The following is a 13919-nucleotide window of genomic DNA, read 5'->3' as shown; positions in this document are numbered from 1 at the left end:
CCCGTCGGTATTGAAATGGTGACCCTGACCCTGACCCCGTCGGTATTGAAATGGTGACCCTGACCCTGAACCTGTCGGTATTGAAATGGTGACCCTGACCCCGTCGGTATTGAAATGGTGACCCTGACCCTGAACCTGTCGGTATTGAAATGGTGACCCTGACCCTGTCGGTATTGAAATGGTGACCCTGACCCTGTCGGTATTGAAATGGTGACCCTGACCCTGTCGGTATTGAAATGGTGACCCTGACCCCGTCGGTATTGAAATGGTGACCCTGACCCAGTCGGTATTGAAATGGTGACCCTGACCCCGTCGGTATTGAAATGGTGACCCCGGGAACCTGTCGGTATTGAAATGGTGACCCTGACCCTGTCGGTATTGAAATGGTGACCCTGACCCTGTCGGTATTGAAATGGTGACCCCGGGAACCTGTCGGTATTGAAATGGTGACCCCGGGAACCTGTCGGTATTGAAATGGTGACCCTGACCCTGTCGGTATTGAAATGGTGACCCTGACCCTGTCGGTATTGAAATGGTGACCCTGACCCTGTCGGTATTGAAATGGTGACCCCGGGAACCTGTCGGTATTGAAATGGTGACCCTGACCCTGTCGGTATTGAAATGGTGACCCTGACCCTGTCGGTATTGAAATGGTGACCCCGGGAACCTGTCGGTATTGAAATGGTGACCCTGACCCTGTCGGTATTGAAATGGTGACCCTGACCCTGTCGGTATTGAAATGGTGACCCTGACCCTGTCGATGTTGAAATGGAGACCCTGACCCTGTCGGTATTGAAATGGTGACCCCGGGAACCAGTCGGTATTGAAATGGTGACCCTGACCCTGTCGGTGTTGAAATGGTGACCCCGGGAACCTGTCGGTATTGAAATGGTGACCCTGACCCTGTCGGTATTGAAATGGTGACCCCGGGAACCTGTCGGTATTGAAATGGTGACCCTGACCCCGTCGGTATTGAAATGGTGACCCCGGGAACCTGTCGGTATTGAAATGGTGACCCTGACCCTGTCGATGTTGAAATGGAGACCTTGACCCTGTCGATATTGAAATGGTGACCCTGACCCCGTCGGTATTGAAATGGTGACCCTGACCCTGTCGGTATTGAAATGGTGACCCCGGGAACCAGTCGGTATTGAAATGGTGACCCTGACCCTGTCGGTATTGAAATGGTGACCCTGACCCCGTCGGTATTGAAATGGTGACCCTGACCCTGTCGGTATTGAAATGGTGACCCTGACCCTGTCGGTGTTGAAATGGTGACCCCGGGAACCTGTCGGTATTGAAATGGTGACCCTGACCCTGTCGGTATTGAAATGGTGACCCCGGGAACCTGTCGGTATTGAAATGGTGACCCTGACCCAGTCGGTATTGAAATGGTGACCCCGGGAACCTGTCGATGTTGAAATGGTGACCCTGACCCTGTCGGTATTGAAATGGTGACCCTGACCCAGTCGGTATTGAAATGGTGACCCTGACCCTGTCGGTATTGAAATGGTGACCCTGACCCAGTCGGTATTGAAATGGTGACCCTGACCCTGTCGGTATTGAAATGGTGACCCTGACCCTGTCGGTATTGAAATGGTGACCCTGACCCTGTCGGTGTTGAAATGGTGACCCTGACCCAGTCGGTATTGAAATGGTGACCCTGACCCCGTCGGTATTGAAATGGTGACCCCGGGAACCTGTCGGTATTGAAATGGTGACCCTGACCCAGTCGGTATTGAAATGGTGACCCTGACCCCGTCGGTATTGAAATGGTGACCCTGACCCTGTCGGTATTGAAATGGTGACCCTGACCCTGTCGGTATTGAAATGGTGACCCCGGGAACCTGTCGGTATTGAAATGGTGACCCCGGGAACCTGTCGGTATTGAAATGGTGCCCCTGACCCTGTCGGTATTGAAATGGTGACCCTGACCCTGTCGGTATTGAAATGGTGACCCTGACCCCGTTGGTATTGAAATGGTGACCCTGACCCAGTCGGTATTGAAATGGTGACCCTGAACCTGTCGGTATCAACAATGGGTCCCGGTCATCGTTCAGCATTAACCATGGCACTTCAGAATGTTTCAGTTTTTACAAAGAGGACTGCGTCTGTCTCGGAATTTTGTGATTGAATCCCTGCACACAAGTAACAGAAGTTTTATTCCATCACTTTCAGTTCATCCCTTTCTGACTCAAAGGTACAAAGTGATTGTTTCACCCACATAGCACTGTCTCTACCTCACTTCCACAGACAACCATTTATACATGTACACGACAGCACTTTTACAGTTTCTGCAAAACTCCTATGACAGCTGACTGTGGGAAAAATATCAACAGGACACTGCTGAGTTCATAAACATGCAGCTGACTTTGGGTATTGAATTTCCAGCTTTACCTCCCCTCACGTAGGAAAGGCAGTTGGTGTCTCTTGATACCATACCCTGGGATCACTGTTAAAAATCACACAACACCAGGTTAGATTAGATTCCCTACAGTGTGGAAACAGGCCCTTCAGCCCATCCAGTCCACACTGACCTTCCGAAGAGTAACCCACCTGACTTATGCATCTTCATTCCCCTCTGACTTATGCACCTAACACTACGGGCAATTTAGCATGGCCAATTTACTTGACCTGCACATCTTTGGACTGTGGGACGAAACCGGAGCACCCAGAGGAAACCCATGCAGACACAGGGAGAATGTGCAAACTCTACACAGACTGTCACCCGAGGCTGGAATCGAACCCGGGTCCCTGGTGCTGTGAGGGAGCAGAGCTAACCACTGAGTCATTGTGGTTGCGCGGCGCTCCAAAAAGCTAGTGCTTCCAAATAAACCTGCTGGACTCTAACCTGGTGTTGTGTGATAGTTAACTTGGTCCAGCCCAGCCCAACACCAGCTCCTTCACATCACGAGTATGTTCGTCAGCTCCCTCCAGTGTTCAAGGGCCATCACTGCAATGTTCACCAAGCCACACAATCAGCAGCCAGACAGCAGTGGGGTTAAAGACTCACCTGGTTTAGAAGTGGGGTGATAGCATCATCACTGCGATCTAGGATGAGAAGCAGGGGTGGCACCTCAGTCCTACGGAAGTCGAACAGCTCATACTCTTTGGTGATGATTTGCTGCCATTAGAACAAATGATATGTCAGCAATGGTAAAGTTGCCATAGCCCCAGAGGTATTTAGGGAGGTTATTTCTGGGAATACACCCAGGGGAGTTATTTAGGTGGAAATGAGAAATCAGGAAGTGATGATCACCTTATTGGGATTTTCCTATAGACCCCCTGGAAATCGAGAAACAAATTTGTAAGGAGATCTCAGTTATCTGTAAAAATAATGGGGTGGCTATGGTAGGGGAATTTAACTTTCCAAACATAGACTGGGACTGGGACACCAACAAGGGCAGATGGAGAGGAATTTGTTAAGTGTGTACAAGACAATTTTCTGATTCAGTATGTGGATGTACCTACTAGAGAAGGTGCAAAACTTGACATACTCTTGGTAAATTAGGCAGGGCAGGTGACTGAGGTGTCAGTGGGGGAGCACTTTGGGGCTAGCGACCATAATTCCATTAGATTTAAAATAGTGATGGAAAAGGATAGACCAGATCTAAAAGTTGAAGTTCTAAATTGGAGAAAGGCTAATATTAGGCAAGAACTTTCGAAAGCTGATTGGAGGCAGATGTTCGCAGGTAAAGGGACGGCTGGAAAATGAGAAGCCTTCAGAAATGAGGTAACAAGAATCCAGAGAAAGTATATTCCTGTCAGGGTAAAAGGGAAGGCTGGTAGGTATAGGGAATGCTGGATGACTAAAGAAATTGAGGGTTTGGTTAAGAAAAAGAAGGAAGCATATGTCAGGTATAGACAGGATAGATCAAGTTAATCTGTAGAAGAGTATAAAGGCAGTAGTATACTTAAGAAGGAAATCATGAGGACATGAGATAGCTTTGGCAAATAAGGTTAAGGAGAATCCAAAGGGATTCTACAAATACACTGTGGACAAAAGGGTAACTAGGGAAGAGAATAGGGCCCCTCAAAGATCAGCAAGGCGGCCTTTGTGTGGAGCCACAGAAAATAGGGGAGATACTAAATGATTATTTTGCATCTGTGTTTACTGTGGAAAAGGACATGGAAGATATAGACTGTAGGGAAATAGATGGTGACATCTTGAAAAATGTCCATATTACAGAGGAGGAAGTGCTGGATGTCTTGAAACACATTAAAGTGGATAAATCCCCAAGACCTGATCAGGTGTACCCGAGAACTCTGTGGGAAGCTAGAGAAGTGATTGCTGGGCCCCTTGCTGAGGTATTTATATCACAGATAGTCACAGGTGAGGTGCCAGAAGACTGGAGGTTGGCTAACGTGGTGCCACTCTTTAAGAAGGGTGGTAAGGGCAAACCAGGGAACTATAGACCAGTGAGCCTGACCTCGGTGGTGGGCATGTTGTTGGAGGGAATCCTGAGGGACAGGATGTACATGTATTTGGAAAGGCAAGGACTGATTCGGGATAGTCAACATGGCTTTGTGCGTGGGAAATCATGTCTCACAAACTTGATAGAGTTTTTTGAAGAAGTAACAAAGAGGATTGATGAGGGCAGAGCAGTAGATGTGATCTATATGGACTTCAGTAAGGCGTTCGACAAGGTTCCCCATCGGAGACTGGTTAGCAATGTTAGATCTCATGGAATACAGGGAGAACTAGCCATTTGGATACAGAACTGGCTCAAAGGTAGAAGACAGAGGGTGGTGGTGGAGGGTTGTTTTTCAGGCTGGAGGCCTGTGACCAGTGGAGTGTCACAAGGATCGGTGCTGGGTCCACTTCTTTTCATCATTTATATGAATGATTTGGATTTGAACATAAGAGTATAGTTAGTACGTTTGGAGATGACACCAAAATTGGATGTGTCATCTACAAATGGGCTGAGGAGTGGCAGATGGAGTTTAATTCAGATAAATGTGAGGCGCTGCTTTTTGGAAAGGCAAATCAGGGCAGGACTGATACACTTAATGGTAAGGTCTTGGGGAGTGATGCTGAATAAAGAGACCTTGGAGTGCAGGTTCATAGCTCCTTGAAAGTGGAGTCGCAGGTAGATAGGATAGTGAAGGTGGTGTTTGATATGCTTTCCTTTATTGGTCAGAGTATTGAGTACAGGAGTTGGGAGGTCATGTTGCGTCTGTACAGGATATTGGTTAGGCCACTGTTGGAATATTGCGTGCAAGTCTGGTCTCCTTCCTATTGGAAAGATGTTGTGAAACTTGAAAGGGTTCAGAAAAGATTTACAAGGATGTTGCCAGGGTTGGAGGATTTGAGTTACAGGGAGAGGCTGAACAGGCTGGGGCTGTTTTCCCTGGAGCATCGGAGGCTGAGGGGTGACCTTATAGAGGTTTACAAAATCATGAGGGGCATGGATAGGGTGAATAAACAAGGTCTCTTCCCTGGGGTCGGGAAGTCCAAACCTAGAGGGCATAGGGTTAGGGTGAGAGGGGAAAGATATAAAAGAGACCCAAGGGGCAACTATTTCACACAGAGGGTGCTAAGTGTATGGAATGAGCTGCCAGAGGATGCGGTGGAGGCTGGTACAATTGCAACATTTAAGAGGCACTTGGATGGGTATATGAATAGGAAGGGTTTGGAGGGACACGGGCCGGGTGCTGGCAGGTGGGACTAGTTTGGGTTGGGATATCTGGTCGGCATGGACGGGTTGGAATGAAGGGTGTCTTTGTGTGTTGTATATCTCTGTGAATCTCTGACCACAGGGCTATCCTCTCATTTAAAAGAAAACAGCTGCTGGTTTAACTCGAGGGTCCCCAGGTCTCAGGGAAGAGGTGAGGTTGAGAAGATAACCACAATTGGCTGGACGGCTGGTGCAGAGCAATGCCAATAGTAATACTTTTAATAAGCACATAATCAACTCAACAACCATTCTTCAACCGTTCACAATCATGTTAACACACAACCTTCTGTAATGCAGACTCTTTATTGTATAGAAACATCAGTGTTTACTGAAGGAGGGACATGGGTGGGAAACAAACCCTCATTACTGGTATCAAATCATCTCAGGCAAAAGCTAGCATGGTTAGATACAGAGCAAATCAACCATTACCCTACACTAGAAATTGCTTGAGGTGCTGAATATTTATGGGTGGTACAGTGGCTCAGTGGTTAGCCCTGCTGCTTCACAGCGCCAAGGACGTGGGTTCAATTCCAGCCCTGGGGGACTGTCTGTGTGGAGTTTGCACATTCTCTCCGTGTCTGCGTGGGTTTCCTCTGGGAATGCCAGTTACCTCCCACAATCCAAAGGTGTGCAGGTTAGGGAGGATTGGCCGTGCTAAATTGGCCATAGTGTCAGGGATGTGCAGGCTAGGTGGGTTAAGCCATGGGAAATGCAGGGTTAAGGGGGGATGGGGATCTCAGTGGGATGCTCTTTAGAGAATCAGTTTGAACCTGATGGGCCGAATGGCTTGCTTCCACACTCTAAACGATTCTATGATTCTACAAATCGTGACAGCAAGTGATTTTTATAGCGCAAGTGAGGCATCCCGAGGTATTAGTTCACGATATCTGATATGTGGATCTCAGCTGGGCAGAATTAGGGTCTGAGTGGAACCATCAGTGGTCAATGTCAAATCAGTGTATGTGACTCCTTATAATGCAGAAAAGGACCATTCTCAATGTTCCAATCAATGAAGTGAACAAGTGGGACTTGCTGAATCCAGTATGTACATCAGGGTACTCAAAAGCTGGGCTCAGGAGCCCAAGCAAGACCGTGAGCTGACATTTTGGGGCCTTTATGTTCCGAGACAGTAAACGTGCTCTGTGGAACACTGCTCCAAACCCATTCTGGACAACACCTCTTCCTGGTCTCACATGCCTTCTCCCCAATGCCCACCCATACCTAGCTCACAAAATTCTCTCTGAGGAGGTCACAGTCATTGTCAAGCCTTGAAAAGGGGTCATGGTGGCAAACAGTTTTCAAAGCTCTGTTGTACGGACCACAGACACTCAACTGTTTTCACCATCACTTCCGCTCTAATCCGCATAGCACTGTCTCTTTCCCCACACAACCATCTACACACATACACAACTCTCCATGGTACTGCAGCACCTTCACATTCTCTGCTAGCCTCTTCGCCATGTCAGAGGACAGCTGATAACGAATCATAGGACATTTCTTCAGTGACAGGAGGACTGCGGTCAGCCCTTGGGTGCTTCGTGCCAGATGTGCAGAGTTCCAGTTCCTGCTCTGTTCAGAAAGACAGATAGCATTAACCCCTATCAGACACAAAGACAGCTCACTAGTCTCCCTATGATTTCATTTCCAGGACAGGGACAGCACGCAGTTAGATACAGGTACACAATCCTTTATCTGAAATCCTCAGGGGGCCAGTTGCTTTTTGGGATTTGGAATTTTTCAGATTTCAGAATAAGTGACATTTTCACACTGAAATTTTTAAAATCTTCCCAAACAGCAGACCCACATGTGACTGGTCCAAGCGCTGAGACACAACTGCCAGCTGCCAGTGAGGGACCATGGTGCCACGTCACATCGGAGTCATGTGGGTCGAGTGGGGGTGGAGTTGGGTGACCTGTTCACACGCCAAATAACCTTGTTATAACAGAAAAGAACTTCACGAGAAAAACTTTGGATTTCGGAGCTTTTCGGATTTCGGAAAAAGGATTGTGTAGCTGTACAGAGTAAACCTCTGTAATATGACTGTTATCCATCACCTCATTTACCCAGGTGACCAAATAAACATGATCAGATTGTAAACAAAACGATCCATCAGCCAGGCTTCTCAGGACATACAATTATGGGTTTACCAACAAAGCAAACTGACTCAAGAAAGATGCAGGAACTGGTTAACATTCACAGTTAGTAATCGAGGAGGAGAAATGCTTATTCCTCTAAATAAACTCCAAACGCACAGAATCTTACTCACTCATTTCTCAGGAAAAGAGAAAAAACCGATTTCTCAGAAGAGAAGTCTTTCCTTTCACTTGGATTATTCTTCAAAGCAGAATGACAAAGTGTCGGAAGATCCCGAGTCTGAGGCTCTGATATTGTGTGTACATGTGCTGATACCATTAAACATGCATGGGGGTCTCTGCAGCTCGGCTCAGCACACACAACCCTGAAGTGTACTTTCAATCATTTTTCTCAAAAGCACAAACAGGAATCTCCCTGAACTGATACAGAGGGTCTCTTTTTCAGAAATGGGAGAGATCGGCTGGATAGCTTGTTCACAGTAAGCTTTCCACCAATTCAAACTCAAAATCAATTTATAGTTCACATTCCAAACACACAATATTAAATTGCATTTTCATTAAATCCTCCCAAGGCACAGGTTATACACAACAATACTCCTTCTCCAGTACACTCAAAACCACAGACGTTATTATTGGGAATAACTATGGCACACAGTCACATCAGAACAGTTCATCCGAAGCCCAAACCCACCGTTATACAGTGCTGCTTTCTGTCTTGAGGGAAGACTAATGTGCAAGGAGACAGCACGCAGGCCCCACACTCTCAGTCTCAGCATTTAACCGATGAGACGACCACTCAGAGCTAACTTGGACTGAAATTAGCAGCAGTAGGATCTTCATTCCAAACAGCTCAGGTCACATGTCATTTCGCACCAATACCATTCACAGCACTGTCCAAAGAAACAACAATTCCACGGCAGAGATATACCCACTGATCATTAATCCAGCAAGGGGGGAATCTCACTCATTCACGGTCCACATCGACAAAAACTCCAGCAAGGGGGGAATCTCACTCATTCACGGTCCACATCGAGAATAACCCCAGCAATGGGGAATCTCACTCCGACATTGTCCACATGGAGAATAACTCCAGAAAAGGGAATCTCATTCCCACATTGTCCACATCGAGAATAAATCCAGCAAACGGAATCTCACTCCCACATTGTCCACATCTAGAATAACTCCAGCAAACGGAATCTCGCTCCCACATTGTCCACATCGAGAATAACTCCAGCAAAGGGAATCTCACTCCCACATTGTCCACATCTAGAATAACTCCAGCAAAGGAAATCTCACTCCCAAATTGTCGACATCTAGAATAACTCCTGCAAAGGGAATCTCGCTCCCACATTGTCCACATGGAGAATAACTCCAGCAAAGGGAATCTCACTCCCACATTGTCCACATTTAGAATAACTCCAGCAAAGGGAATCTCACTCCCACACTGTCCACATCTAGAATAACACCAGCAAAGGGAATCTCACTCCCACACTGTCCACATCTAGAATAACTCCAGCAAAGGGAATGTCACTCCCACATTGTCCACATCTAGAATAACTCCAGCAAAGGAAATCTCACTCCCAAATTATCTACATCTAGAATAACTCCGGCAAAGGGAATCGCACTCCCACACTGTCCACATCTAGAATAACTCCGATAAAGGGAATCACACTCCAACATTGTCCACATCTAGGCCCACTCCAGCAAAGGGAATCTCACTCCCAAATTGTCCACATCTAGAATAACTCCAGCAAAGGGAATCTCACTCCCACATTGTCCACATCGAGAATAGCTCCAGCAAAGGGAATCTCACTCCCAAATTGTCCACATCTAGAATAACTCCAGCAAAGGGAATCTCAATCCCACACTGTCCACATCTAGTATAACTCCAGCAAAGGGAATCTCACTCCCACATTGTCCACATCGAGAATAACTCCAGCAAAGGGAATCTCACTCCCACAGTGTCCACATCGAGAATAACTCCAGCAAAGGGAATCTCACTCGCACATTGTCCACATCTAGAACAACTCCGATAAAGGGAATCACACTCCCACATTGTCCACATCTAGGCCCACTCCGGGAAAGGGAATCTCACTCCCACACTGTCCACATCTAGAATAACTCCAGCAAATGGAATCTCAATCCCACACTGTCCACACCGAGAATAACTCCAGCAAAGGGAATCTCAATCCCACACTGTCCACATCTAGAATAACACCAGCAAAGGGAATCTCACTCCCACATTGTCCACATCTGGGCCAACTCCAGCAAAGGGAATCTCACTCCCACATTGTCCACATCTAGAATAACTCCAGCAAAGGGAATCTCGCTCCCACATTGTCCACATCTAGAATAACTCCAGCAAAGGGAATCTCACTCCCACATTGTCCACATCTAGAATAACACCAGCAAAGGGAATCTCACTCCCACATTGTCCACATCGAGAATAACTCCGATAAAGGGAATCACACTCCCACATAGTCCACATCTAGAATAACTCCAGCAAAGGGAATCTCACTCCCACATTGTCCACATCGAGAATAGCTCCAGCAAAGGGAATCTCACACCCAAATTGTCCACATCTAGAATAACTCCAGCAAACGGAATCTCACTCCCACATTGTCCACATCTAGAATAACTCCAGCAAAGGGAATCTCACTCCCACATTGTCCACATCTAGAATAACTCCGGCAAAGGGAATCTCACTCCCACACTGTCCCCATCTAGAATAACTCCAGCAAAGGGAATCTCACTCCCACACTGTCCACATCTAGAATAACTCCGGCAAAGGGAATCTCACTCCCACACTGTCCCCATCTAGAATAACTCCAGCAAAGGGAATCTCACTCCCACACTGTCCACATCTAGAATAACTCCAGCAAAGCGAGTCTCAATCCCACATTGTCCACATCTAGAATAACTCCAGCAAACGGAATCTCACTCCCACATTGTCCACATCTAGAATAACTCCGGCAAAGGGAATCTCACTCGCACACTGTCCACATCTAGAATAACTCCAGCAAAGGGAATCTCACTCCCAAATTGTCCACATCGAGAATAACTCCAGCAAACGGAATCTCACTCCCACATTGTCCACATCTAGAATAACTCCGATACAGGGAATCTCACTCCAACATTGTCCACATCTGGGCCCACTCCGGCAAAGGGAATCTCACTCCCACACTGTCCACGTCTAGAATAACTCCAGCAAACGGAATCTCACTCCCACACTGTCCACGTCTAGAATAACTCCGGCAAAGGGAATCTCACTCCCACACTGTCCACGTCTAGAATAACTCCAGCAAACGGAATCTCAATCCCACACTGTCCACATCTTGAATAACTCCAGCAAAGGGAATCTCACTCCCACACTGTCCACATCTAGAACAACTCCTGCAAAGGGAATCTCACTCCCACATTGTCCACATCTGGGCCAACTCCAGCAAAGGGAATCTCACTCCCACATTGTCCACATCTAGAATAACTCCAGCAAAGGGAATCTCACTCCCACACTGTCCACATCTAGAACAACTCCTGCAAAGGGAATCTCACTCCCACATTGTCCACATCTGGGCCAACTCCAGCAAAGGGAATCTCGCTCCCACATAGTCCACATCTAGAATAACTCCAGCAAAGAGAATCACACTCCCACATTGTCCACATCTAGAATAACTCCAGCAAACGGAATCTCACTCCCACATTGTCCACATCTAGAATAACTCCAGCAAAGGGAATCTCACTCCCACATTGTCCACATCTAAAATAACACCAGCAAAGGGAATCTCACTCCCACATTGCTGGAGTTATTCTAGATGTGGACAATGTGGGAGTGAGATTCCCTTTGCTGGAGTTAATCTAGATGTGGACAATGTGGGAGTGAGATTCCCTTTGCTGGAGTTATTCTAGATGTGGACAATTTGGGAGTGAGATTCCCTTTGCTGGAGTTATTCTAGATGTGGACAAAGGGAATCTCACTCCCAAATTGTCCACATCTAGAATAACTCCAGCAAAGGGAATCTCACTCCCACATTGTCCACATCTAGAATAACTCCAGCAAACGGAATCTCGCTCCCACATTGTCCACATCTAGAATAACTCCTGCAAAGGGAATCTCACTCCCACATTGTCCACATCTAGAATAACTCCAGCAAAGGGAATCTCACTCCCACATTGTCCACATTTAGAATAACTCCAGCAAACGGAATCTCACTCCCACATTGTCCACATCGACAATAACTCCAGCAAAGGGAATCTCACTCCCACATTGTCCACATCTAGAATAACTCCGATAAAGGGAATCTCACTCCAACATATTCTAGATGTGGACAATGTTGGAGTGAGATTCCCTTTGTCGGAGTTATTCTAGATGTGGACAAAGGGAATCTCACTCCAACATTGTCCACATCTAGAATAACACCAACAAAGGGAATGTCACTCTCACATTGTCCACATCTAGAATAACTCCAGCAAAGGGAATCTCACTCTCACATTGTCCACATCTAGAATAACTCCGATAAAGGGAATCTCACTCCCACATTGTCCACATCTAGAATAATTCTAGCAAACGGAATCTCACTCCCACATTGCCCACATCTAGAATAACTCCGATAAAGGGAATCTCACTCCAACATATTCTAGATGTGGACAATGTTGGAGTGAGATTCCCTTTATCGGAGTTATTCTAGATGTGGACAAACTCCGATAAAGGGAATCTCACTCCAACATTATCGGAGTTATTCTAGATGTGGACAATGTTGGAGTGAGATTCCCTTTATCGGAGTTATTCTAGATGTGGACAAAGGGAATCTCACTCCAACATTGTCCACATCTAGAATAAAACCAGCAAAGGGAATGTCACTCTCACATTGTCCACATCTAGAATAACTCCAGCAAAGGGAATCTCACTCTCACATTGTCCACATCTAGAATAACTCCGATAAAGGGAATCTCACTCCAACATTGTCCACATCTAGGCCCACGCCGGCAAAGGGAATCTCACTCCCACATTGTCCACATCTAGAATAACTCCAGCAACAGGAATCTCACTCCCACATTGTCCACATCTAGAATAACTCCAGCAAAGGGAATCACACTCCCACATTGTCCACATCTCGAATAACTCCAGCAAAGGGAATTGCACTCCCACACTGTCCATATCTAGAATATCTCCGATAAAGGGAATCACACTCCCACATTGTCCACATCTAGAATAATTCCAGCAAACGGAATCTCACTCCCACATTGTCCACATCGAGAATAACTCCGATAAAGGGAATCTCACTCCAACATTGTCCACATCTAGAATAACTCCGATAAAGGGAATCTCACTCCAACATTGTCCACATCTAGAATAACTCCGATAAAGGGAATCTCACTCCAACATTGTCCACATCTAGAATAACTCCAGCAAACTGAATCTCGCTCCCACATTGTCCACATCGAGAATAACTCCAGCAAACGGAATCTCGCTCCCACATTGTCCACATCGAGAACTACTCCAGCAAAGGGAATCTCACTCCCACATTGTCCACATCTAGAATAACTCCAGCAAAGGGAATCTCACTCCCACATTGTCCACATCGAGAATAACTCCAGCAAACGGAATCTCGCTCCCACATTGTCCACATCTAGAATAACTCCAGCAAAGGAAATCTCACTCCCAAATTGTCCACATCTGGGCCAACTCCAGCAAAGGGAATGTCACTCCCACATTGTCCACATCTGCGCCAACTCCAGCAAAGGGAATGTCACTCCCACATTGTCCACATCTAGAATAACTCCGATAAAGGGAATCACACTCCAACATTGTCCACATCTAGAATAACTCCAGCAAAGGGAATCTCACTCCCACATTGTCCACATCGAGAATAACTCCAGCAAACGGAATCTCACTCCCACATTATCCTCATCTAGAATAACTCCAGCAAACGGAATCTCACTCCCACACTGTCCACATCTAGAATAACTCCAGCAAAGGGAATCTCACTCCCACACTGTCCATATCTAGAATAACTCCAGCAAACGGAATCTCACTCCCACACTGTCCATATCTAGAATAACTCCAGCAAACGGAATCTCACTCCCACACTGTCCACATCTAGAATAACTCCAGCAAACGGAATCTCACTCCCACACTGTCCACATCTAG

The 13919-nt window shown here is 46.6% G+C and overlaps 1 protein-coding gene across 1 annotated transcript in view; it reads right to left on the bottom strand.

The window, feature by feature from the left end:
- The window catches only part of vps45 (vacuolar protein sorting 45 homolog), a 123629-nt gene that overhangs the window by 90760 nt on the left and 18950 nt on the right, over positions 1 to 13919 (bottom strand). Inside the window, exons 6-7 of the mRNA XM_087984958.1 lie at positions 7110 to 7247; positions 3014 to 3124 (exon numbers count right to left, since the gene is read on the bottom strand). Coding sequence (XP_087841084.1) covers positions 3014 to 3124; positions 7110 to 7247 — 249 coding nt within the window. The remainder of the gene's footprint in view (positions 1 to 3013; positions 3125 to 7109; positions 7248 to 13919) is intronic.

Source organism: Chiloscyllium plagiosum, unplaced genomic scaffold, assembly GCF_037043375.1.
Source record: "Chiloscyllium plagiosum isolate Xiang-an unplaced genomic scaffold, Cpla_swu_hap1 HiC_scaffold_50, whole genome shotgun sequence".
Taxonomy (NCBI): domain Eukaryota; kingdom Metazoa; phylum Chordata; class Chondrichthyes; order Orectolobiformes; family Hemiscylliidae; genus Chiloscyllium; species Chiloscyllium plagiosum.
This window is presented reverse-complemented; position numbering and strand designations above follow the sequence as displayed.